Source organism: Brassica napus, chromosome A1 (assembly GCF_020379485.1).
Source record: "Brassica napus cultivar Da-Ae chromosome A1, Da-Ae, whole genome shotgun sequence".
NCBI classification, from domain to species: domain Eukaryota; kingdom Viridiplantae; phylum Streptophyta; class Magnoliopsida; order Brassicales; family Brassicaceae; genus Brassica; species Brassica napus.
This window is the reverse complement of record NC_063434.1, coordinates 20,202,227-20,229,290: the sequence shown is the minus strand read 5'-3', so window position 1 is coordinate 20,229,290 and position 27,064 is coordinate 20,202,227. Positions and strand designations below refer to the sequence as shown.

Here is a 27,064-nt window from a genome sequence, read left to right as displayed (position 1 = left end):
TTCCAAAATGATGTTTTCGTCGAAGCTTAAAAATGTTGGATAACACACTGGCTGTTGTTCCTGCGATGAAAGTAATGCAGTCAGTATTTAAAAAAATATTGAATTAGAGATAGCAGATGAAAAGTGTTTTCGTATGTCAAATGCCTTCAAATATTTATTATAAAGGCTGCCAAATTTTGATCCAAGCAAATATGCACATGTTTTTTAGTACCTGTTTTTTTAAATCATTTCAAATTTGTTTAAAGCCACAAATAAATTAAAAAAATTATAATATATCTATCAATTTATATTTTATAATGGTTTAACAAACACATATCTATATATATATTCAGATACAGAAAAAGTTAGAAAAAAAAAATTGTACGTATAATAAAAATGTTTTGTAATTAACGGAACAAAATACATGTCGAATTTTTTGGTCTTTTGAAAAATATCATTTTTATTTCAAAAAAGTGTCGTTGTACAATTTCAATGCAAAATGTATTTATTTTATATTTTAATCTATTTTTCTATTGGTTGAAATAGGGTTAGATGTATTGATAATGATATTTTTATTTTGGAAATATGCAAGATTAATTTTTTTTAGTCTACAGCACAGTTGTGATTCCGCTTTTATGTCTATGTTGAATAGATTTGAGGTACAATCAATTTTCGTGTGAGCCAAAGTCTAAAACGACAATTAAAATGAAATGGATGAAATACTATTTAATATTTTATTAGTATATAAATTTAAACAAAACAATAAATATGCATAACGAAAAATTGAATAAATAATGGAGAATAATACTACGTAATATAGTATATTCAAGACTAATACTAGGTAATAAATTATATTTAAATTTTAGTACAAATTTATTCAGTAATAATCACCACTGCATCATATTCTTCACTGTTCCTTCCTCGATTAAAATCATGTCAGTCAAACAGTAGTGATCTGTCTTCTTCGGTTCAAAGAGACCCCAAAAACCTTAACGACAACCAGATCCCTGCAACAAATATCGGTCCACCCAACGAGTAGATAACGCCGAAACCTTTTTAACTAAGGGTTTTTAGTAATTAAACCACTCAACTAAAAATAAATCGTAAAAAAAACCTTGATTAAAAATCATGTGAAATAAACCCTCAATTTTAATTCCATTAACGACTATCCGTCTAAAAAACTGTGACGGAAAGTGACATATGTTAACGGTTTATAAGTTGAGGGTTTATAATGTTGAAAACTTTGTTGAGGGTTTTTTTACGATTCAAAAATAGTTGAGGGGTTTTAACAATAAAAGTCATTAAATATTATTAAATTATTTATTATCATTTATACATTATTTTGGATTGATTTATAAGCCTTTAAAACTAATTTATAAATTTTAATACATTAATCTATTATAAAATTAATTTATACATCTTAAATTAATAATTTTTAACACTACTTACAATTTATTATAACTTCAAAATATTAAATTATTTGATATTTGGCAATAGTGATATAAATAAAATTTGTGTGTTTATATTGTTATTGTTAAATATCAAATAATTTAAAGTTTCTAAGTTATATTAAGTCTTAAGTAGTGTCGAATATAATTCATCCATGAAGTCAATCTTTCTATTCAGAGTAGGACGCATGTTTTCCTATTTTCATGATTTCTCTCATTCTGCTCATATTTCCCACATATTTCACTCCTCTCCTCCAAAATAATACATGATTATTATTCTTATTTATTTCTGAATAAATACGATATTTTTATTTTCTTGATCAATAATATATTTGAAACATAAAATAATAGAATAAATCAAGAACAATATAGGAAAATATGAAAGTATGAGCCGGATGACGAAAATAATGAAAATATGAAAAAGTGTGTCATACTCTAAATAGAAAGATTGACTTTATGGATGAATTATCCTCGACACTACTTAAGACTTAATATAACTTAGAAACTTTAAATTATTTGATATTTGACAATGAAGATATAAACACAAATTTTTTTATATCACTATTACCAAATATTTTTTTTTATATCACTATTGCCAAATATCAAATAATTTAATATTTTGAAGTTAAAATAAGTTGTGTTGAAAATTATTAAGTTAAGATGTATAAATAAATTTTATAATAGATTAATGTATTAAAATTTATAAATTAGTTATAAATCAATCTAAAATAATGCATAAATGATAATAAATAATTTAATAATATTTAATAACTTTTAGTGATAAAACCCCTCAACTATTTTTGAATCGTAAAAAAAAACCTCAACAAAGTTTTCAACACTATAAACCCCCAACTTATAAACCGTTAACATATGTCACCCTCCGTCACGGTTTTTTAGACGGAGGGTAACATATGTTAACGGAATTAAAGTTGAGAGTTATTCCACAGGATTTTTAGTTGAGGGTTTTTTTTAAGATTAATCTTTAGTTGAGGGGTTTAATTACTAAAAACCCTTTAACTAACTAGCATGGGTGAAACCACCAAAACGACACGAAATTAAAGTTTAAATTCTCAAAGAAGCCAAATAAACACCCGAATCTATTCTAATAGTCTTACATCCTTCTAATAACTGTTCAGTTTATCCTATCAAATGCAGCATGTTTAAAATTAGCACAAAATGATATTGAGTGGTCTTCTCATGCCTCATTGTTCTTAAACGAAACAACTTTTAATTTCGGTTTGGGTAAAAAAAGAACGCTTTATCACCATCTAACACTCTAACACTCTTTATAGGCAATTTCTATCAAGCAATTTTACGCTGCTACATAACCACCTTCGTTCGGTAGGTTCAAGTGAAACCACAGCCTCAACTGTCACCACAACAGATCGAAACCCTCACCACAAGGACAAAGACTTTAATTTTGCAACCAATAACTTCTACACTAATTTACCAAAATTATACTCTCAACATATTTTATATGTTTCATATATATAGACAACCCGCGCGAAGCGCGGACATACAACTAGTATATAATAAAGCGTAAGATCATAGTTATAGATGTCTAAGCCGTTGTTTAAATATTTTTTTAGAAGAGTGGTCGACAAAAATCTTAGTTTTGTTTTTTAAACAAGGCCTAAAATATGATCTTACATTCGTCTGACCAAACAAAAACTTAGTTTATGGCACACAAAGTTATTTTCCAACTTATTTCATACTTTTTAATGTATCACTAATTTAAAAAATATGATTCATCAAATATACCACTAATTTTCCAAATTACTTTTCCATCTGTTAGATCGCTGACAAGGATTTTTTTCCGCCCTAAATCAATGCAGACTTCCAAGATCTCCCTTTTAATATCAATACAATACTAAAAGTTGAATAAGATCAACATCTAGACTATCCACGTAGGCAAATTAAATCGACCTATCAGAGTATTGAATTAGGTAGGGGTGGGCATTTTACCCGAAATCCGAAGTGGCACCCGAACCCGATCCGAAAAACCCGAACCAAAATCCGAACCGAAGTAGCAAAATATCCGAACGGGTATTGAATTAGGAGAGATTGGATATCCGAACCCGAACGGGTAATATCCGAACCCGAATGGATATCCGAAAATAACCGAACATATGATAATTAACCTTATATTTATAGTTTACATCTTTCATTTTATATAAAATATTTATATTGATACTACACATACTTTAAATTCATATGATATACATACAATTACGTAGAAGATGATTTGCTATTCGCTTAAAATGCATGTCAAACTTCTTATTTCAGCAATTAACAAAAAGTTACATTCAAAATTTAAAAACAATAACCAAATTAATGTCTTTTTAGTTTGAAAATGTTATGTCCAAATATATTAACCATGCAATCTATTAAAAATAAAAAATAGTTAAGTGAAAAGTTATATATTTAAATACAAGAAATTTGAGAAATGAAAATTTTCATTTTTTTTTCTTCAAAATCTAAATATCCGAACCCGATCCGAAATAACCGAAACCGAACTTAAAATACCCGAACCCGACCCGAAGTACAGAAATACCCGAACGGGTTCTACACCTCTATACCGAAATACCCGAAAATCCGAAATACCCGATCCGAACCCGAACGGGTACCCGAACGCCCACCCCTAGAATTAGGCCACATCACCCAAATCAACCTAAACGACATATTTGCTTCATCTTCTGCAAAATCACCTAAGCTTCACCGCCGTTACTTGCCTTCTCTTCTAGACCAGTTCCCTCCTTCCGATCATTCTCTCTACCCTCCCCATCCGCCTCATTTTCCCACTGTAAGTTATAATCAAATCCTTTCTGATTACTCCGTCGTGATTCCCGATTTCGATTAGGTTTAGGTTTCGAGACTTCGAATTGGATCGGATTTCTCTATGAGAGTTTGATGATTTTCAGCTTCTTTCGATTTGAATAGTGTGTTCTTCCTGCTGGTGTGGCATTCCATTCGTCTGGGTTTGTTTCCAGCGACCCTGTGAGTTTCCCACGGAGCTACCCCATTGTCTTGACGGGTATGTGATTTTTGCATTCTTCAATGGAGAAGTCGTTATGCATGTTCAATTTAAGTTGTTTGATTTAAGTTTGTTTGATTTGTATACACTTGCTTTATCTGTTTCTGGTTATCTTCAATCCACAGAGGGTGATGGAGTGAAAATATTTGTTAGATTGCGTTTCGGGACCGAGTCTGCGAGGATGTTACTGAAGCTTATCGTTTACCACCCAATACATACGCAGACAAGTGTATCTGTATCGTCTCTCACGCCCCCAATTTCCGAGCTCTTTGGGATTCTCTCGAGGTGATTTTTGGTCTTTACTTCTCCTCAGAAGGAAGCTGGTAAAAACATTCAGTGCTAAAAAATATGAAAGCAAACCTCCATTCTTATGTTTTGAAATTGATGTTAGTCGCCTCTTCAATTTTTTAGTAAGCCATTGTGGTATATTATCGCTATGTTTTCAGTCTCTATTTTTCCTCTGTATTTGGTAAGATGCCAAAGGAATCTTCAGTGACACTCTTGATCATGTTTTTTTTGCTTATTGTTGCCAGTTGGATTGTAACTTATAGATTGCTAAGCTGGTGAATGAGGGGGAGGTAACTAAGGCTGAGACAATGACTATTGGTGAAATCTTCGATTACATCAAGAAAGGATCCGCCAAGGTAGAACTTGAGCTGTAGATATGCCACTCAAATCAACATGCTTAACTACGTATATCACCCGGTCGTTGACGAACGCAGGAGGTGTTTTCTTTTGTCTATAACTGTTACCAAAGTTGTCTCTTTCTACCCACCTCTGACAGTCCCACAGGTGAAACCACATTTGCTGCAACTGCTGAATTGCCCCTGCTCTCTGGAAATGTTTTGTCTGCATCTTCCAAAGGATGTGGAGACCTTGCTGATGAGAGAATGGTGGCTCAAATAACAGTGGCGAAGCACAGGAAGCCAAATGTGCTACCCATGTCAAATAGGTCTTTCCAGTTCTTAAGTTTTGTTCTGTTATTTCTCTGTAAGAGGTCCTTTCATATCTTAATTATTTCGACATTGCTCAAGTTAGACTTTGGTCTTTTTACTGCTTTGCTTGATTGTGTGGTTTTAATTGTTTACTCATTGTTAGCACGCACCCTTTGACCTAACAAAGAAGAAGGTGATGAATGTCATTCTGGATCCTATCGAGGACTCAACAGAGTCACAAGCGGAGAAAACTTATTCATTGCTTGGTATGTGCCGTGAAACTTTGGCTGTTTCTTTTCAATGGTGTACATACATTACTTTGTCTTTACTTATTTTCACTGCAGCTTTTGATGGCCTTCAGAGTTCATTTGCTGGACAGAAATCAGTGAGTCTTCTAACGTCTTGCTTCTTCTAAACTTTGTTTTTTTAGAAACTGCTGTTCTTATGATTATGTGTCTCACATTTTTTTTTCAGTCGGTGGGTTTAATCAACCTGACATTTATCGGTGATGAATCATGGCCTCATTTGCAACAATATTAGAACATCATTAGAAAATGTGAAAATGGAGTTTGCTTTCAACATTTGTAACAGTTCTATTTTGATTTATCAACAAGCTATTAAGATTATACATCTTAAAGCATTACTTAAGAATAATCATTAGATCTAACATTTTTTAAATCATATAAAAATGATAAGTTTTTAATTATAAACTTCTCAAAAGAATAATTTCACTGGTAAAAGCATAAACAGTTACTCATTTATTTTATGATGCAAATAAAGAAAGCAAAAAAAAAAATACATATTTTAAATTTTCAAAAGATTTGAGTTTATGCTTGAGAAACAACCTTTTGGTGTATATCATATTTTCCAATTAATAATTATGGTATATATGCAAACTTTACCCAACTATAGGATCTATCGTCTTTTCAATGTAATCATTTGTTTATGTTTTAATTTGAAAGCTTTTAGTCAAAACAAAGATATAGTATCTATATTTTGGTTTTAAGTAGAGAGGAAATGGGTATAATGTCCAAAAACATAGTTGTGTAAAAATTAAAAGGAAAAACATGGAGAAAGCTTCAAAATGTTTCTGAATATAAAAGAATAGTTGAATCATAACTAAGTTTAGTTAAATTTTTATTTATATTCCTTAGTACTTATCCCAAATTTACTTCTTATATTAACAATCAATCTTGAATTTCAATATTTAACTTAATCGTATAATTGACAATACTTTTGCGACCATATTGGTATTTGGTAATACAAATAATCGCTTTTTGGAGTTTAAGTTTTTCTATCTGATTGATATTAGTAGTTTGATTAAAAAAAAAAAGGTCGATCTGTACATTGTAATTGGAGAAAGAAAACAAACAAAAATCAACCGAAGACTTTTAAGGTATGTGAAACAAAAATTAGAAATAGCAATTCTCTGCAATTAAAGAATAAGGCAATAAATAAAAATACAAAATAAAACAAAAAATATACACAGAAAGAAAGATTTGGTAAAATAAAATCATAATAAAATTTCCATAATTGATAGTGACCAGTTACACTAAAAAGTCAAAATTTACAACATACACAGTTTTATTTACAACTTTAAACCCATTATCTAATTAAAATGATTCTAAGAAAAAGTCTCAACATGAAGAGTTAAAAAATATACGATAAAATATAATACATAATGTTAAAAATAAATGATCACTGATCACTAAAAAATCATGTGAGTAGTAATAAAAATAAAATGACAACACATTTATTAAAACAATAGAACGGCACGCAACAAGGTGTTATTAAATATACAAACTATAAATAAATATGCTCAACGCAAACACAAATAAAAATGAGACATCATATTTGGATATATTTAAATAAATAATTTTAAATATATTATATTCTTGATAATTTTAAAATTACTTAAAAAGAAACTAAATTATAAGAAAATTAATATACAAATAAAACTAAAGCAATATTTTGTAGCGTCAAAATAATGAATGAATAAAAAATATTTTATGTTAATAAAATAGATTTTAGATTTTAAAGACTTCTAATTCATGTAATATTACAAAAATTAAAAATTTGTTTATTATAATTAATATTTTTCCATTTGATATATTAAAATAATATTCTAGATCGATATTCAATTGTCAGTTTTCAACTATTACACGTAAAAAATTATTATTAAGTATATTTTTTTTTTGAAAAGGGGGTTTTATATTTTAAGTAGGTTATTGGAGTACTTTTTTTTAGTGAATTTATTTGAGATGAGATTCCGATCTTTTAACCTAAGATAATTTATGTTCTATACATTATTATTATTTTTTTACATAACTCTAAAATCTCGGACTTGATTCTTCATATTTTATTAGTTAATTATGTTACATATAATAGAAATATTTACTTCAAACTAAAAATATATATAAAAAAAAAAATCAAATTTTGAAGTTTAGTTATATATAATTTAATATACAAAAATTCACATACAAATAAAAATGATAGATATAACAAATTTAAATATATTATCCGCGCGTAGCGCGGAAAAAGGATCTAGTGTACATAAAAGCATTTGGAAATTGGTTCAGCCTCCAAAGTTGTTTAGTGAACTTGACTTGACTGGTCATTATAAATTATAATCATAAAATCCTTGTTATTTAGTTTTGTTTATGTATAGGTTAACAAAATTTAAATTTAGTTCCTTTTCGTTTTAGTTAGATTTTAGTCAAAATAAATACAACACACATAAAATGAAAAACATTTAGAATCATAATGCATCATACTTGTAGGGTGTTGAATCTGAAATTTGAAATGATTTGTACTAAATGAAAAATCTTATATAATTAGACATAAGTTTCAACATAAAAAAGCAAAACAAATTAGTGTCACTGGAAGATGATTTAAATATGTACTTTACATTATACTGTCATTTAAAAAATATTTTTACATTTTATGAGTTATTTATGATTTTAAAATAAGCAGTTATGGAAGCTATATATGAATATGGAATAAAAGTTTCTCTGAATGAGTTTAATGAAACCAGAGCATAGTTTTCACTCTGGTCTATCTAAGATCTTTGACGGTTACATATGCCATGTTTATTTCTTTGATTTTTATTTTCTGTTGGAGCCTGAATAAGTTGAGAAATGCGTAATTCTAGATTATTTGTGAATATGACACTAAACACTCCTAGATATTTATACTAAAGATAGTTACAAAAATTTATAATGCTACTATATACACAAATGTGTCTAATTTAATTTGGAGATGCAATTATATTATTATCTCATGGGAATTTAAACAATATTACAGATAGATATGAAAATTGTTTAGAACAACAGTTTGGGGTATTATAATTAGAAGAAATTTTTTATTTGCAAATCATATTAGGACAACTACAGAGACGCATGTTGTTAGCCTGAGAAGTGCAAGTGCAGGAGATTGGGCTAAGCCTTACATATGGATACCAAGTATTTAACAAGTCATTTACACATTGTTGTGCTCCATCATTTGAGCATGAACCACTGAACGCTTGTTTTTTTGATGGGCACCACGGCTTTATCTGCCCAGCAGTCACACTTAGTTCTTCACCTATAATTCATCAATATAAAAACTGAATTAGATAAAGTTGGTCTGGGTTAACTTGGAATGTGATGAGCAAAATGGTTATCTCAGTATGATGATAAGACCTTGAGAGAAGTGGTTTGGGAGTAAAGAGGATAAGATACAACAAGCCAAGAAGATTGCAGCCAACCTCATATTTTCTTTTGTTTATTCTCTCCTCTCTCTCTCTATGTCTCTTTGTGTGTTTATAATATATTTTGCTATATAACTAGTGGCTAACAAGCACTAATATATATAGTACATTTGATTCTGTTCAGAGTAAAAATAAAGCAATATTTTATGGTAAGCAATCTTTCTTATAAATCAAAGATTTCAAATTGATATTTTAATACTTATAGCTATAAAAAACAAAAGAATCTATGTTAAACTATTCAAAGAAAATTTAATAAATAATAAGATATATTTTAGAGGATCTTTTGATTCAGGTTATCTAGATTTTTTTTAGAGGATCTTTTGATTCAGGTTATCTAGATTTGTTTCTAAATAGGTTTACATAAAAAAATCAAATTTTAATTATTTCATTTTAGATATGTGTAGATTTGGTTTTAATGTATCAAAACCAAAAAAAGAATAATATAAATTTAGGTCTTATGGATCAAGATCTGTTAAATATCTAGAAAATATTTTAGAAAATATTAAATATTAAATATATTATTTTTAAGTTTGACCGAAAGATAGAATGAATTTTAGTTCTTTGTAGATATTTTATTTTCAAAAAGAATAATTTAATTTAGAAATCTTTATTAAAATTTCATAATTTTGAGTTTTAGTATTTCTAGATATTTGTGTTAGGGATAATTAATCAGATCCTGTAGTTGTAGGTAGGTTTGGACGTTCAGATATCTGTTCGGGTTTAGGTCGCGTGTTTCGGGTATTTTGGTGTTAGAGTCTAGAATCCTTTCTGATATTTTTATGTATCGGGTCAGGTTCGGATATTTTTAGTTTGTGGTTCGATTATTTTGGATCGGGTTCGAATATTTTAGATTTTAAAAATAAAAATAAAATTATTCATTGGTCAATTTTTTTGTACTGAAAATTTTACCATTAACTTAACTGGTTTTCTAATTTTTAAGAGGTTACATGATTAATAGGTTTGTAGATAAAAAAATGAAAATATAAAGAAAATAATTTGGCTGTTGTTTGCGATTTGAATACAACTTTTGTTACTTCATGAAACAAGAAGCTTTTCACATATATTTTAAGCAAGTAGAAAATCACTTTGTTTGCAATTATATGTATATTATATGATCTTTGAACCATATGCAGCAAATATTTTGAATAAAATGAAAGAAAAAAAAAAGAAACAAAATATAGGGTCCAGTATAATATGTTTGGTTATCTTCGGATATCCATTCGGGTTAAGATATTGCCCGTTTGAGTTTTGAAATCCAATCTCTTGTAACCCAATACCAGTTCGGGTAATTTTTCACTTCAGTTCAAATTTCTGTTTAGGTTTTCAGTGACGGTTCGGATAGGAGTTTGAGTATTAGGTAAAATAAGCAGGTCTAGTTGTGGAAGTCATATCTTTGCCGCCATAATCCTCTTAGTTTAGGATTAGACATGAGATTAGGCTAAAAGAGTTGGAGTTTCTGCTAACTGGAAATTGCATCAAGTTTATGAAACTATTGAAATTTCCGCCTAACGTTCCAAATGGTGACCCATCAAAGCTTAAGGGTTGATAGCTGCAAAAGGAACCATCGATGAAGCTTGACAAGTCTGGTATCTGCCTGTGCTGACTAGGGCTGGGACTTATTAGTAAAATGTCGGATACGTCGAATTCAGATTTGACTCTGAATATCTTGACTTTAAGTTCCGGATACGCATTTTTAAAATATATTAAATTTAAACTTTTATTGATAATTATTGTTCATATACTAATATTTATACATTATATTAGTCTTATAAAATAATATTTTATTATAATTTTTATAATCTTTTATATATATATATATATATATATATATATATTTTAGATATTTTTTTATAAATATTTAATTTATATATTATTTTAAAAATTTAGTATTTTAAAAATATTTTTTAAAATATATATATATATATATATATATTTTAACCTTTTTACGGATCTGAATCCAGATCCAAATCTAGATACTCAGAGATATTTCAATATTTAGATGGATATCTGAAACCCAGATATCCGAAAGGTACAAATTCAGATACTAAGATCATGGCTTCGGCGAATCCGTATCCGGATCAAAATACCTTAAATTTTCTGAATATCTGGATCCGTCCCACCCTTAGGGCTGACTGCGTATCCATCTCGAGTGATGATGTATGGCGATACGCTTGTTTTTTATTTTTTCCGATAATCAGTATATTGGGTCTGGGTAAAAGGGTTTAAAATGTATATCAATGTCGCAAATGGCGGAGAATATGTATGTCAATCTTTGTTGTATGTTCTATTATGAGTTTTTTTTATGAAATAGAAAGCTTCATCGGATGTTTACTTCCCGTTTCTGAACCGAAATCTGAATCATGTGTAAGCTTACGGAATGTTGCTTCCAAAACACTTAGAGCATTTCCAACCCCACTCCATAATTTACTGTAAAATAGAGTGGGAAATGGAGTGATGAACAAACAAAAAAAAGTGAGTAATTGATTTTTTGTTTGTTCATCACTCCATTTTGCAGCAAATTATGGAGTGGGGTTGGAGATGCTCTTATGTTTTGGATTCACGCTTCCAAAACACTTATGTTTTGTTGGAATAGATAAAAAATACAAAATCATGTTTTTTTATATAAATCTAAAATTTAATTGTAATGAAATAGAGAAATAGAAATATACAAACATTAAAACTAAAATTATCTTTAAGTATTGAGGTTTTATTAGAGATATAACATATATATTCAAATAATATTGTGTCAATTATTTATGAAATATTAAAAATAATTAATATAATAATTTCTAATAAAATTAATTTATGTGTATTTTGACAGTTTTAATATGAAATTATTTAAAATTATTATAAATGAATAAATTATTTATATTTAATTTGAATCATATATTTTTTTAATGAATTTTATAAAAAAATATTATATTCAAATATATATATATGGATATACGCTTCCAACGCGTATTGACTTCTTAATTTTTTTTAAATCTCGCTTCTGCGCTTCCATAAATTTCCGATTCCGTGTACTCGCTTCTGATTCCATGTAACATAGGTTTAGAATGCTTTAATTAACATACACAATTTAAAATGTACTAGTTAATGTATTAGTGTTATATATATTCAATTTAAAAGTTAAACTGATTAAACAACCAAAATATTATATTCATTTAAAGATACCATGTCCCTTGGGAGCCGAGCAAAGTTTTTGATAGATCTCACCAAACCATAAAAGTATACGGGTGAGCAAAAAAAAGGTAATATCTTGTCTCATCGGGCGCACCACATAGCACGTAAGTTTGAGGTTGATGTTCGAGAAACAACGGTGGTGAGACTTTCTCTCATTGCTAACAAGGTTAAAATAGAGTAACTAGATACTGAAAAATAAAAATCCCTATGAAGGTGTCACCAATATTCACCACCAGGTTTGAAAGAAATTGATTGTTCATAAAAGGTTTTCTTTAATAACAAGAAAGTTCTGGACCAGAAAGCCCGTACATATTCCTAGAGCAAAACCCATACCCAACTTCTTTGACCACTCACTTGGTCTTGTTAAAGTATGGTTGAAGAAATTGGGTCAGTGTTATCATGTCCCTAGTGCAGCATCTAGTTGTTTGCACTTTGGATAGTACTCAACCTACATATCGATTCATTGTCTTCCAAGGTCATTTATGGCTTAAATTGGATCAGAATGTCACTTTATTTAATACAGCACACAACTTAAAGAAAGAGAATGGGAAAAGCTCCTTAATGGTGTTTGAAGATAAACGAGGAAACTTAGGCTCTTAAAATAACTTTGCTCTTATCCTTCATTAGAGGTTTCCGCCTTTTTGAGCCATTTTGTGAACTCTTCAAGCGTGTTCTCGTCTGTTTTATAGTGTTTCTTTACGAACTCATGAAGCATAGACCATGTAAAATCTGGATACACTCTTTCACCTTCTAATTCCTCTGGTGGCTTCACCACTTTGTCCACTTTTGGAGATAGGAAGAATGCAATTGTCTTTCTTTCCGTCTCGCTATTCACTACCGCCTGATGCAAAGAACTCTTGTATATTCCGTTGGTAAGAGCCTATAATCAAAGCCCCGGGAAAAAGGGGGGAAAGACAAATTGTTTAAATTTCTTGTTATTATTAGTCTCGCTCGATTCTCAAACTATTCATAAATACTCAGCAAATTTATAAATTTCATGTAGTAAGAAACAAAATAAATAAATTCGACACTCCAATACATCCAAAAAATAATAATATTTATCTCTTTCATGCATTGATCATATCCCCCATAAGAATATTGTGTAAGTAGTCTCGACCTCAATATCTCTGCGAATTTTATTTCAAAATTTATTTGATTGCGTAAGAAAGAGTTAGTGAAGGTTGGGACTCCGATTTACTTATTGAAATAAATATTTCCTTCATTTATTGATCTTAACGGAAGAGGAAAACTTACCCTGAAAGTGTCGCCAATGTTAACCACCAACGCTTGAGGGTTAGGAGGGACAGAATGCCATTGGTTGTCCACTAAAACTTGAAGACCACTGACGTGGTCTTGTTGAAGTATGGTTAGAGAGGTTGGGTCGCAGTGTGGTCCTGTCCCTAGTACAACATCTGGTTGCTTGCACTTTGGATAGTAATTCAATCTCAATATCGATTCATTGTCTTCAAAAAAATCTTTGAAATGGCTTCTATTAAGGCCAAGACTCATTCCAAGAAGCTCCATGATCTTCAATGAGAGATTGCTCATGGCCTCGGCGTATTCTTGATATACCCTCCTGCATATATGTATGGAAAGAAACTATTAGTATCGATCTATACTCAGTTAGTCACTACATAACATAGAAACGCAAACGAACTAATTAAAATAAAATAAAAAGAAAGCGTCTTTTATATACCCAAAATCATTGTATCCGTCACCCATTTTTTCAATAATGAAATCTTTGACGATTTGAGAGTGGTTATCGGTCTTCTCCTCCGGGGAGAAAGAAAACGACAGCATTTCCTTCCAGGGTAGATTCTTCTTGTATTTCCCGAAATAGCTATTAGCGTAACCCCAGCTTTCACGCCACTCCCCCAGAGCCTTCTGTTTCACACAAGTCGGTGACAAAAAGAATTTGTCCATAGATGTATAGGCACTGGACAGGAGCCTCTCATCGACTCCATGGTTGGTGACCAAGAAGAAACCATGTTGCTTTGCACCTTCTGCCACAAGTCTTGTAGCCTCCGAGACCAAGAATGGGTCCTCGGAGAGGAAGCCAGCAAGGTCAATGAGAGGGACTTGGAGGATTGGAACGTTTGGAGAGGGTTTCTGATGGTCGGGCCATACAAACTCTTGAGGTACTTGGTTTTCTTGATCATGTAGGACCATTGAATCAAAGGTCGTCAAAAGGCTATCTTCGGTTTCATTTTCATTGAAAGGGAGCTTTGTGATGCATTCCATTTCGAGTGGAAATGAATAGATGTTACTGAAAAGAACAAGAACTTAAAAGGCCTTTTAAAAGATAAACAATGATTGATTTAGTGTTGTAGTGTACGAAAATGGAGAGAAAAGAGTTATATATTTATAGGAGCGACAAGGAAACGTACCCCCAAGGAATAGTAACGTAAGCTGAACACGAGAAGTTCGTTTTAGTTTCTGATTTTATCTTAAAACGTTTTTTATCCATGTTTGTGAGCCAATCAAAACCTTTGCCTACTCATATATCATATAACGGTAACCTCACTATATGAAGACATGGCAGAATCTCAGTATACAAAGACATTTGTCAAAATACATTCTGTTGGTACTGATTGCGCGTCAAATTTCTTGAAAGATTTGTCTATTTCCTTCACTTTTTAGAACTCTAAGCATTTTTTTTTGACAGGAACTCTTATTGGTTTATGTATTTTAGTGGATTTAAAAATCTAGGCAAAATTCAGTGTTATTGGTTCTATGATTTAATAATCCATATTCAAATCCACTGTTATTGGTTTTATGATTTTTAAACAGATTTTAGAATCAAGTGTTATTCAATTGCAAAGATTTAGTTATTGATTTGATTTGTAATTTGATTTGAGTGGATTTTTAAGTGTTTTTAAGGTAAAAATACAAAGGAACAAATATTGAGTTGAACCTTCTTATTTTGACTGGATTTGTATTATTACTTTTTCAGTTTATTTTACGTTTGGACAAGTTCACAAATATTACCGCAGAGTTCAACTTGTCAATATATCATACAGTGCAGACTACCATAAGAAATTATGTCTTCTTCGTCTGGAAACAAATTCATATTATACATGATTCGTTTTCCATCCTGCAAAAACTAGTTAATCAACGACTGGAATTGTTTCTATTAGCCACTTGTTAATCAATCAACGACTGCAAAAACTAGTAAATACCAACTGAAGAAGAAGCAAACCTTTTTCTTCCTAGAACCTAGCAAGCAACATGTCCATGTCTTGATTGGTCGGAGGATGAGCATGAGACACTCCAACGCTCCTGATTCTTGATCATATCCCTAAAGAAGGATGCTCTGAATCGACTCAAAGAACTTGTTAGAATATCTATCAAAATATAATAAAAATCAGTTAGATATTATTAGCTTAATCACATAACATAGGAGTGATGAGTTGAGAAATTAATGAGAGATAAGGTGAAATAATAAGATCTGTGTGTTCTGTATGTAAGAGGAAGTTCGTCGGTTATATTAAGAATATAATAAAAATGAGTCAGATGTTCTTAGCTTAATCGATAACAAGGAGCGATGAGTTGAGAAGTTTGTTATCCTCGCTACATTGTCGTTAATTATATCATTGATAATTTTCTGACGATCCATGTTCTCGGAAATTGTGGTAAGAGGACGTGATGTTCTCTGGTAGTGTCTTTTTTTAGGTCTGGTTACAAATCCATTTATAACAATCCATGTATTTTGATTTTGAATTTCAGGTTCATAATTCTCAAATCTATTTGTCTGAATTTGGAAATCATTGGATTTATGAAAGATTTCTAAATATAAGAAGGATTTATAAATCCATTAAATTACTAGAACCAATAACCCCCACTAAGCATTTCAATTTTATAGAAACGTGACACATAAAAAAAAGTTTCAGATTTGTTTCAATTAATTTCCTAAATAGGTAACCAGTTCAGCTTTTTATTATCCATAACTAGATGTTAAATCTACCCCACTTTATAGATTTTTTAAAAAATTACTAAATGTATATTAGATTTACATTTTTTTTATAAAAATTAAAAATATGATGTCTACTTTTCCTTTTATTTTATTTATAATAAAATTAGAAAACTTTAGTAAAATAGTAAAATAATTATTTTGATAGTTTAAATAATTAATTTTTCAAAAATACGAACAAGATTTTAAAACTGTGGCATATTCTACATGCGTTTTTTTTGTTAAATGCTGAATGCGTATAAATCATAAAAAGGAAAAAACTTTTGATATTTGTAATAACTAATCTTTAATATTGTATATGCTTATAATTACCTTTTTTTTTGACAGCAACTTATAATTACCTTTTGCTAACATATTCTTATACCTATTACATATTTTCTGTTATGACTAAACATATATTATAATTTTTATTTCTAGTAAATGATAGATATACTTAGAAGATATCTTTTTTTTTTTTTGTAATAACTTAGAAGATATCATATATATATTTTTGTTAGAAATATGAGAGAAGTGTTGCTGTGAAAGTTGTGTCTTTCTCATTAGCTCTCACTATCAATATATAGTGGAGGTTCATACAAAGGTTTACAGCAAATGAGAGAATCTACACATTTAATACATATTGACTACATTCATTACAAAGATACAGACTTGGTCAAAGCTTATAAATGCTCCGGTTGAATGAGTCTTCATCTTGACTAGTCTTGGACGAATGTAGACGGACCAGAGACGGGTGTAGATGGACCGGATAGTCGGGTCGGATGTAAACCTCCTTGATGGTTAATGGCAATCCACATATTCATACAATGGATTTATAACACTCCCCCTTGGATGCCATAACCATATCGGGCTTGTAATGTGCTAACGTTGCCTCATTAAAACCTCTCCCGGAAAACCCAAAACCCAATGTGGTAAAAAGGGAAACCAAAGAAAGGAAAAAGAGTACAACACACATTACTCCCCCTGATTTGGACATCACTGAAGGTCCTTGAGTCTTCGCATGCCAATCTGCTGCGTGAGCTTCCTGAATGTGCTGGTGGGCAGTGACATGGTGAAGAGGTCGGCTGAGTTCTCACTTGACCGGATTTGAGTGACGCTGACCTCCTTGGCTTTCTGCAACTCATGTGTGAAGAAGAACTTGGGTAGTACATGTTTGGTTCGGTCACCTTTGATATACCCATCTTTGAGTTGAGCAATGCAGGCTGCATTATCCTCATATATGATGGTCGGACCATTGTCCTCGACCATTCCACTATCTGATCGGATGTGTTGAGTCATAGACCTCAACCATACACACTCACGACTTGCCTCATGCATGGCTAAGATTTCTGAGTGATTATATGATGCGGCTGCTATAGTTTGTTTCATGGAACACCATGATATTGCAGTACCACCATAAGTAAACACATATCCGGTTTGGGACCGAGCATGGTGTGGATCAGATAAGTAGCATGCATCAGCAAAGCCTACTAAACCATCTTTGGTTTCATTGGTATAAAATAGACCCAAATCCTTAGTTCCTTGAAGGTAATGTAGGATATGTTTAATTCCATTCCAGTGCCTTTGGGTCGGACATGAACTAAAATGGGCTAGGAGGTTCACGCCAAATACAGTAACGCTCCTATGGCACTGAGGTAAGGCACTTCAGGACCCAAGACATTCTCATCATCCTCCTTAGGACGGAATGGGTCAGTGTCCACTCCAAGGGACCTCACGACCATTGGGCTGGTCAATGGGTGAGCCTGGTCCATGTTAAATCTCTTGAGTACCTTTTCTGTATATGTCTTTTGATGCACAAGGATTCCTCCTTTTATGTACTCAAGTTGTAACCCCAAACAGACTTTAGTTTTACCTAGGTCTTTCATTTCAAACTCTTTCTTGAGATATTCAACTGTTTGGACGATTTCCCCAGGGGTTCCAATGATGTTCAAATCATCAACATACACTGCTATGATAACAAATCCTTTGTTTGTAAACTTCTTTATAAAGATACATGGACTGATAGGGTCGTTCTTATAGCCAATTTTGGCAAGGTATTCGCTTAAGCGGTTATACCACATTCGACCACTTTGCTTAAGTCCATATAAGGATTTGTTCAGCTTTATGCAGTGTTCTTCTCGAGAACCTTTATTAGCTTTAAGCTCAATACCCTCTGGTAATCTCATATATATTTCGTTATCCAGTGGACTATAAAGGTATGCGGTTACAACATCCATTAACCGCATATCCAAATTTTCTTTGATGGCCAGACTTATTAAAAATCGAAATGTAGTTGCATCCACCACAGGGGAGTATGTCTCCTCATAATCAATGCCTGGTATTTGTGAGAATCCTTGTGCTACAAGCCGTGCTTTGTATCTTACAATTTCACCATGTTCATTTCTCTTCCTCACAAATACTCACTTATATCCCACTGGTTTAACATTATAAGGTGTCCGGATAATCGATCCAAAGACATTCCTTTTCTTAAATGATTCTAACTCCACGTTTATGGCTTCTTTCCATTTAAACCAATCTGATCTTTGAGTGCACTCTAGTATAGACGTGGGTTCATGATTCTCATCTAAGTCCATCATATCAAGGGCTACTTGGTATGCAAATATATCATTGATGTCGACATCTTTCCGGTTCCATCTTGTCCCAGACATTAAATAATTAATTGAGATCTCATCATTATCAATACCTTTAGTACCATGAGGCTCGGCGTCCCGAGTCCCATTGGTTGGTACTTTAGGCATGGCCATTTCGGCCTTGTCTGGACAATCTATGACCTCGGTTTCTTTTGCACCTTTCTTTAGTTTCCGAGGTCTTTTATCTTTGGAACCAATTGGTCTACCACGCTTAAGTCGTGCTTTATACTCTGTAGCCACTTGATTGTGTCCATCATGGACATCAATACTTATTGGTGCATTACAAGCTGGTATATAGGACTTAGTCACTCTTTTCGGATCAGCAAAGGAATCAGGCAATTGATTAGCTAGCTTTTGCATATAAATTATTTTCTGGACTTCTAAATCACATGATTGAGTCCGAGGATCTTGCCATGATAAGGATGTTTGATTCCATACAATTTCTTTGCCCAGCTTGTTATTTTCTCCCCCTAATGTTGGGTACTCTGATTCATCAAAATGACAATCAGCATATCTGGCCTTAAATAAATCTCCAGTAGTAGGCTCAAGATATTTAATAATGGTTGGAGAATCAAAACCAACATATATTCCCATCCTCCTTTGAGGTCCCATTTTTGTTCTCTGTGGTGGTGCAATAGGAACGTACACAGAACATCCAAATGTTTTGATATGGGATACGTCTGGCTCATGACTCGAGAGTAATTGGGATGGAGAATATTTATGTCCACTGGATGGCCTTATGCGTATTAATTCAGCAGCATGTAATACCGCATGTCCCCTAGCTGATACTGGTAGCTTCGACCTCATGAGTAATGGTCGAGCAATCATTAAAAGCTTGGGAACTGAATTCACTTGCATTGTCAAGACGTATAGTCTTTAGTGGAAAATCTGGAAAATTGGCTCGCAGTCTAATGATCTGTGCCAATAGTCTTGCCAATGCTAAGTTTCTAGATGATAATAGACAAATATGCGACCATATGGTCGATGCGTCAATGAGGACCATAAAATATCGAAATGTCCCACAAGGTGGGTGTATTGGTCCACATATGTCACCATGTATTCTTTCCAGAAAATTTAATGTTTCCTAACCCACCTTTTCAGGTGATGGCCTTATTATTAATTTCCCTTGTGAGCATGGAATACATGTAATGCTCATAGGGATAGTTATCCTATCTTTCAAGGAATGGCCAGTTGAGCTCAAGATTATTTTGCGCATCATGGATCTGCCAGGATGGCCAAGCCTTTCATGCCATTGTTTAAAGGCTTCTCTGAACTCATTAGGAATTGAAGTGTTAGCCTCACTCGATTTTATATTGGCACAATAGAGGCCCATTGATATAGCAGAGATAGTCTCTAGGAATTTCTTATGGCTTTGGGCATTTTCATAAATCAAGAGGAATTCTTTCTTTTCCTCGCCCCTAGTATCAACATGTAGATCATTCATGCGAATGTCTTTGAAACTTAACAGATTTCTCGTTGATTTAGGAGAATATAATGCATTAGAAATTTCTAAATGCGTGCCTTTAGGCATCACTAAGTGAGCCGGGCCATGGGCCTTCTTTAAAATGAGGTTAACAAAATATCTCTTGTCTTTTAATATTGTGTGACTTGATCCACTATCCACTACTAGCTGGTTCTTGTCTTCTTTCATTTCTGAAAATAGACAAGAGTCAACACCATAGAAAGCTCTCTCCGCCGAGAGCTAATGAGAAAGACACAACTTTCACAACAACACTTCTCACATATTTCTAACACGTTATCAGCACGATTGTGCTCTCCACCTGAGAAAGCTCTCTCCGCCGGCATTCCCCTTTCCGGCCAGCTCCTCCGGTGCTCAGCCTTTGCTCCACCGGCGCTCAGCCTTCTCTCCACCAGACCACCTCTCTCTCTCCGCCGGAAAACTCCTCTCTCTCTCAAATTCCGGCCAACTCTCAGCCTCTCTCTCTCTCACGGTGGTCCTCTCAGATTCTTGTGGTGAAAAAGGTAAACAAATCAAAACCTTGAAATCTAAAGAACACCATTATATCTGAAAGAAATCTAGGATCTATATGAATCCATAACTTATAAACAATCTATAGATTTAAAATATTAATCTTGTTTCTATGATCCATATGATCCATATGAAACTTGATTCTAAAATTATTTTGAATCCATAAAACTTAAAATTCTCTAAAGGTTCTATGTTTCTCTAAAAACTTATAAACTTATTAAAATACCTAAAGATCTATATGAATCTTGTTTATAAAAAAACTTATGAATCATAAAATTATTAGAGAAAGCTTAAACCTTTTGATTCAATCCTTTTGGTTGGCCATTTTACCAGATGTGATAAACATAAGTGTATAATCTGGCCAAAACAAAACTCCATCAAATCCTTGCTGTGCCATTTTCGGCCAGATGCCCTAAAAAATCAGTCAACCCATCAATAAAATCGAAATTAAATTCATTCATTGCATATCCTTGACTGTTAATATTTGTTTTGTAAATATCAAAGTTTTAAAAACCTTTTATGATTTTTATAAATGCATAATCGATTTTATAAATGCTTGTTTGATTTTATTAAATGCATATCTTTGACTGAAAATTATTTCTAAAGTTTTATAAGCCATAGTCTTGTTTTAAAATTGATATGTCATAAAGTAGAATAAAATCTGTTTGAAATCATTTGATCATATTGTTGTTAATTAAACCAACCATGAACCGATTTTATCTCATACTGAATTTTGATTACATAGTTTGCTAGTTAAAATAAAACTTGATCTAGTTTCATCCTTGAACCTGATTCTGTGATTAAATTATGTACTGATCATTTGCATACCTGATAGCATCATTTAGTAAATCATTAGATCGAACTTGAATCATCCATGAACCGACCTTTGCATGCATCCAACTATCATATTGTTAAAACTGGATATAGGTATCACATAATTGAAACCAAACATACATGTTCGCATAGCTTTAGCAATGATGATACTAGTGCGTCTGAAGTGGTTCATGTTGTTTGCATCTAAATGATTCACACTGTTTGCATATAGTTAGACAAAATCGGTTTCTATTTAAAATTTAGTACATTTGCTTTATTCGAAATTATAAACCAAGTTTTAACCGATTTTAAAAATCTACTTTGGTTTACAAATATCTTGAACATTATAAAATTTATTTGTCTTGTCCATGATGCATTTTGATCCATCCAAATTGATTGACAAAAAAAAAAAATTATCTTAATGCATATAAATTATTCTCTGAAAATAAAATGCATAATAAACCATCATTATTATAAATCATCAATCTCCTTGGCATATAAATTCAAATCCTGAATTGTATTATGAATCCTTACTCCTTTATGGATATTTGATTCAGATGTCGAAAATCAACAACCTTGAATATGCTTCCCTCAATCTCTCCGGAGATAATTACCTCCAATGGGAGCTTGATACCAAGATCCTCTTAAGGTCCAGAAACCTTGGTGATACTATCACTGAAGGCACTGAGCCATCAGACAAGGATAATTACAAGGCAATTGTTGTCATTCGCCATCACCTTGCTGAAGGTCTCAAGGACCAGTATCTCACAATTGAGAATCCTCTGGAACTTTGGACATAGTTGAAAACCAGATTTAATCATCAGAAAACTGTGATATTGCCAAAAGCCCTTTATGATTGGAGAAACCTGAGAATCCAAGACTATAAGTCTGTGGAAGAGTATAACTCGGCTTTGTTCAAAATAGTCTCAAAGTTGAAACTTTGTGGTGAGACTATTACTGATGCTGATATGTTGGAGAAGACATTCTCCACATTCCACACCAGCAATGTTGTGCTTCAGCAACAGTACCGAGAGAAGGGTTTCTCCACTTATGCTGCCTTAATCTCTTGTTTGTTGCTAGCTGAGCAAAACAATGAGTTGCTCATGATGAACAGTGAGCTAAGGCCTCCTGGTGCTAAAGCATTGCCTGAGGCACATGCGGCCGTAGAGCCAAAGGATGAGACTCCAAGAGAGTCATACCGTGGTCGCATGAGAGGCCGTGGTAGATGGCAAGGTCGTAACCGTGGGTTTCAACCACGTGGCCGTGGATTTCAACCACGGGACCATCTTGGTCGCAGCCGAGGTCATCAAGCTAACCGTGGGTATAAGTCCGACTTCAAAACCCATGGCTCGAGCTCGACCAAATCTGCTTGCCATCGTTGTGGGATGACCAATCATTGGGCTAATAAACGCAAAACTCCCCAACACCTTGTTAAGCTCTACCAGGAGAGCATAAATGGCAAGAACTCTGAGGCAAATTTGGTCCATTATGATGATGAGAATGATCTGGACCATGAGGATGATCAAGCCCATGACAAAGATGATCATGAGGACTTTGAGACTTCAGACCTCCTTACAAGTGGCTGAATATGAAGATTTCGATATCATATTGCTTTTGTCTTTGCACTTTGAATTCTTGATTTGGCTTTATGTCTTTTGTTTCCCATGTTCTATGACTTTGGCAATTCTATTTATGAAATGGACTATGACTTTGAATTCATAAATAGAATTGCCAAAGTCATAGAACATGGGAAACAAAAGACATAAAGCCAAATCAAGAATTCAAAGTGCAAAGACAAAAGCAATATGATATCGAAATCTTCATATTCAACCACTTGTAAGGAGGTCTGAAGTCTCAAAGTCCTCATGATCATCTTTGTCATGGGCTTGATCATCCTCATGGTCCAGATCATTCTCATCATCATAATGGACCAAATTTGCCTCAGAGTTCTTGCCATTTATGCTCTCCTGGTAGAGCTTAACAAGGTGTTGGGGAGTTTTGCGTTTATTAGCCCAATGATTGGTCATCCCACAACGATGGCAAGCAGATTTGGTCGAGCTTGAGCCATGGGTTTTGAAGTCGGACTTATACCCACGGTTAGCTTGATGACCTCGGCTATAGCCTCGGCCTCGGCTGCGACCAAGATGGTCTCGTGGTTGAAATCCACGGCCACGTGGTTGAAACCCACGGTTACGACCTTGCCATCTACCACGGCCTCTCATGCGACCACGGTATGACTCTCTTGGAGACTCATCCTTTGGCTCTACGGCCGCATGTGCCTCAGGCAATGCTTTAGCACCAGGAGGCCTTAGCTCACTGTTCATCATGAGCAACTCATTGTTTTGCTCAGCTAGCAACAAACAAGAGATTAAGGCAGCATAAGTGGAGAAACCCTTCTCTCGGTACTGTTGCTGAAGCACAACATTGCTGGTGTGGAATGTGGAGAATGTCTTCTCCAACATATCAGCATCAGTAATAGTCTCACCACAAAGTTTCAACTTTGAGACTATTTTGAACAAAGCCGAGTTATACTCTTCCACAGACTTATAGTCTTGGATTCTCAGGTTTCTCCAATCATAAAGGGCTTTTGGCAATATCACAGTTTTCTGATGATTAAATCTAGTTTTCAACTCTGTCCAAAGTTCCAGAGGATTCTCAATTGTGAGATACTGGTCCTTGAGACCTTCAGCAAGGTGATGGCGAATGACAACAATTGCCTTGTAATTATCCTTGTCTGATGGCTCAGTGCCTTCAGTGATAGTATCACCAAGGTTTCTGGACCTTAAGAGGATCTTGGTATCAAGCTCCCATTGGAGGTAATTATCTCCGGAGAGATTGAGGGAAGCATATTCAAGGTTGTTGATTTTCGACATCTGAATCAAATATCCATAAAGGAGTAAGGATTCATAATACAATTCAGGATTTGAATTTATATGCCAAGGAGATTGATGATTTATAATAATGATGGTCTATTATGCATTTTATTTTCTGAGAATAATTTATATGCATTAAGATAAAAAAAATTTTTTTTTGTCAATCAATTTGGATGGATTAAAATGCATCATGGACAAGACAAATAAATTTTATAATGTTCAAGATATTTGTAAACCAAAGTAGATTTTTAAAATCGGTTAAAACTTGGTTTATAATTTCGAATAAAGCAAATGTACTAAATTTTAAATAGAAACCGATTTTGTCTAACTATATACAAACAGTGTGAATCATTTAGATGCAAACAACATGAACCACTTCAGACGCACTAGTATCATCATTGCTAAAGCTATGCGAACATGTATGTTTGGTTTCAATTATGTGATACCTATGTCCAGTTTTAACAATATGATAGTTGGATGCATGCAAAGGTCGGTTCATGGATGATTCAAGTTCGATCTAATGATTTACTATATGATGCTATCAGGTATGCAAATGATCAGTACATAATTTAATCACAGAATCAGGTTCAAGGATGAAATTAGATCAAGTTTTATTTTAACTAGCAAACTATGTGATCAAAATTCAGTATGAGATAAAATCGGTTCATGGTTGGTTTAATTAACAACAATATGATCAAATGATTTCAAACAGATTTTATTCTACCTTATGACATATCAATTTTAAAACAAGACTATGGCTTATAAAGCTTTAGAAATAATTTTCAGTCAAAGATATGCATTTAATAAAATCAAACAAGCATTTATAAAATCGATTATGCATTTATAAAAATCATAAAAGGTTTTTAAAACTTTGACAGTTACAAAACAAATATTGACAGTCAAGGATATGCAATGAATGAATTTAATTTCGATTTTATTGATGGGTTGACTGATTTTTTAGGGCATCTGGCCGAAAATGGCACAGCAAGGATTTGATGGAGTTTTGTTTTGGCCAGATTATACACTTATGTTTATCACATCTGGTAAAATGGCCAACCAAAAGGATTGAATCAAAAGGTTTAAGCTTTCTCTAATAATTTTATGATTCATAAGTTTTTTTATAAACAAGATTCATATAGATCTTTAGGTATTTTAATAAGTTTATAAGTTTTTAGAGAAACATAGAACTTTTAGAGAATTTTAAGTTTTATGGATTCAAAATAATTTTAGAATCAAGTTTCATATGGATCATAAGGATCATAGAAACAAGATTAATATTTTAAATCCATAGATTGTTTATAAGTTATGGATTCATATAGATCCTAGATTTCTTTCAGATATAATGGTGTTCTTTAGATTTCAAGGTTTTGATTTGTTTACCTTTTTCACCACAAGAATCTGAGAGGACCACCGTGAGAGAGAGGCTGAGAGTTGGCCGGAATTTGAGAGAGAGAGGAGTTTTCCGGTGGAGAGAGAGAGGTGGCCTGGTGGAGAGAAGGCTGAGCGCCGGTGGAGCAAAGGCTGAGCACCGGAGGAGCTGGCCGGAAAGGGGAACGCTGGCGGAGAGAGCTTTCTCAGGTGGAGAGCACAATCGTGCTGATAACGTGTTAGAAATATGAGAGAAGTGTTGCTGTGAAAGTTGTGTCTTTCTTATTAGCTCTCACTATCAATATATAGTGGAGGTTCATACAAAGGTTTAGAGCAAAGGAGAGAATCTACACATTTAATACATATTGATTACATTCATTACAAAGATACAGACTTGGTCAAAGCTCATAAATGCTCCGGTTGAATGGGTCTTCATCTTGACTAGTCTTGGACGAATGTAGACGGACCGGAGACGGGTGTAGACGGACCGGATAGTCAGGTCGGATGTAAACCTCCTTAATGGTTAATGGCAATCCACATATACATAGGATTTATAACAACTTTTATTTATTTCAATATGTGCTTATTTCCAAGCTTCGTATTTCTCTATATCTTTGCTTACCATAGGTATAATACAACACAATCTCTTCTCTCTTTCCTTTTGTCCACATCACGTTATCAATACGAAATCTAATCGCTCAGCAAAATCTAAGACTTAGCCAATTGTCTACAAAACTCTTTAAAAACTAATCGGCGTTATACAATAACCAGAAGTTTATAAATATGTTTCACTTGAACCATGTAATCCATCACGGTTTAAGAATAACCAGATTTCGACACACACACCTGCTCAGCTGTATTTTTTAAAAAATATGATGCTATTTGTTTTTTTATGTCACTATTTAGGGTTGGACAAAAAACTCGAATTCGAAGAACCGAACTAATCCCAATCCGAATAAGTAGTACCAAATCCGAACCAAAATTGATTAAATATCCGAATTATTCAAAATTTTGGTATTTGAAGAACTAAAACCTAATCCGATCCGAACCAAAATATTTTGGGTACCCAAAATAGATTTATATATTTATATATATT

General features: G+C 32.8%; 2 protein-coding genes and 1 long non-coding RNA gene across 3 annotated transcripts; 1 reads left to right on the top strand and 2 right to left on the bottom strand.

Moving 5' to 3' along the window:
- Window positions 1-1,554: 1,554 nt before the first annotated feature.
- Window positions 1,555-6,022, top strand: LOC125576345. Its single transcript, XR_007314727.1, has 9 exons — window positions 1,555-3,373; window positions 4,079-4,230; window positions 4,368-4,461; window positions 4,587-4,746; window positions 4,995-5,186; window positions 5,254-5,451; window positions 5,560-5,662; window positions 5,741-5,781; window positions 5,871-6,022. It is a non-coding gene; the product is annotated as an uncharacterized LOC125576345 (long non-coding RNA).
- Window positions 6,023-8,635: 2,613 nt separating this feature from the next.
- LOC111206755 (defensin-like protein 245) lies at window positions 8,636-9,245 on the bottom strand. Its single transcript, XM_022704075.2, has 2 exons — window positions 9,077-9,245; window positions 8,636-8,978 (listed from the first exon to the last, which is right to left on the bottom strand). The coding sequence occupies exons 1-2, from the start codon at window positions 9,144-9,146 to the stop codon at window positions 8,758-8,760; spliced, it is 291 nt and encodes a 96-aa protein (XP_022559796.2). The 5' UTR covers window positions 9,147-9,245; the 3' UTR covers window positions 8,636-8,757.
- A 3,574-nt stretch (window positions 9,246-12,819) lies between these two features.
- Window positions 12,820-14,667, bottom strand: LOC106377998 (gibberellin 20 oxidase 4-like). The gene is made up of 3 exons (XM_013818206.3): window positions 14,024-14,667; window positions 13,582-13,903; window positions 12,820-13,207 (listed from the first exon to the last, which is right to left on the bottom strand). The coding sequence occupies exons 1-3, from the start codon at window positions 14,566-14,568 to the stop codon at window positions 12,941-12,943; spliced, it is 1,134 nt and encodes a 377-aa protein (XP_013673660.2). The 5' UTR covers window positions 14,569-14,667; the 3' UTR covers window positions 12,820-12,940.
- Window positions 14,668-27,064: the final 12,397 nt, after the last annotated feature.

Coding starts and splice junctions, on each gene's coding strand:
- LOC111206755 (XM_022704075.2), bottom strand. CDS start 9,146: ATGAGGTTGGCTGCAATCTTCTTGGCTTGTTGTATCTTATCCTCTTTA. Junction 8,979..9,076: donor CCCAAACCACTTCTCTCAAG/GTCTTATCATCA, acceptor GATGAATTATAG/GTGAAGAACTAAGTGTGACT.
- LOC106377998 (XM_013818206.3), bottom strand. CDS start 14,568: ATGGAATGCATCACAAAGCTCCCTTTCAATGAAAATGAAACCGAAGAT. Junction 13,904..14,023: donor GACGGATACAATGATTTTGG/GTATATAAAAGA, acceptor ACATATATGCAG/GAGGGTATATCAAGAATACG. Junction 13,208..13,581: donor ACATTGGCGACACTTTCAGG/GTAAGTTTTCCT, acceptor CTTTGATTATAG/GCTCTTACCAACGGAATATA.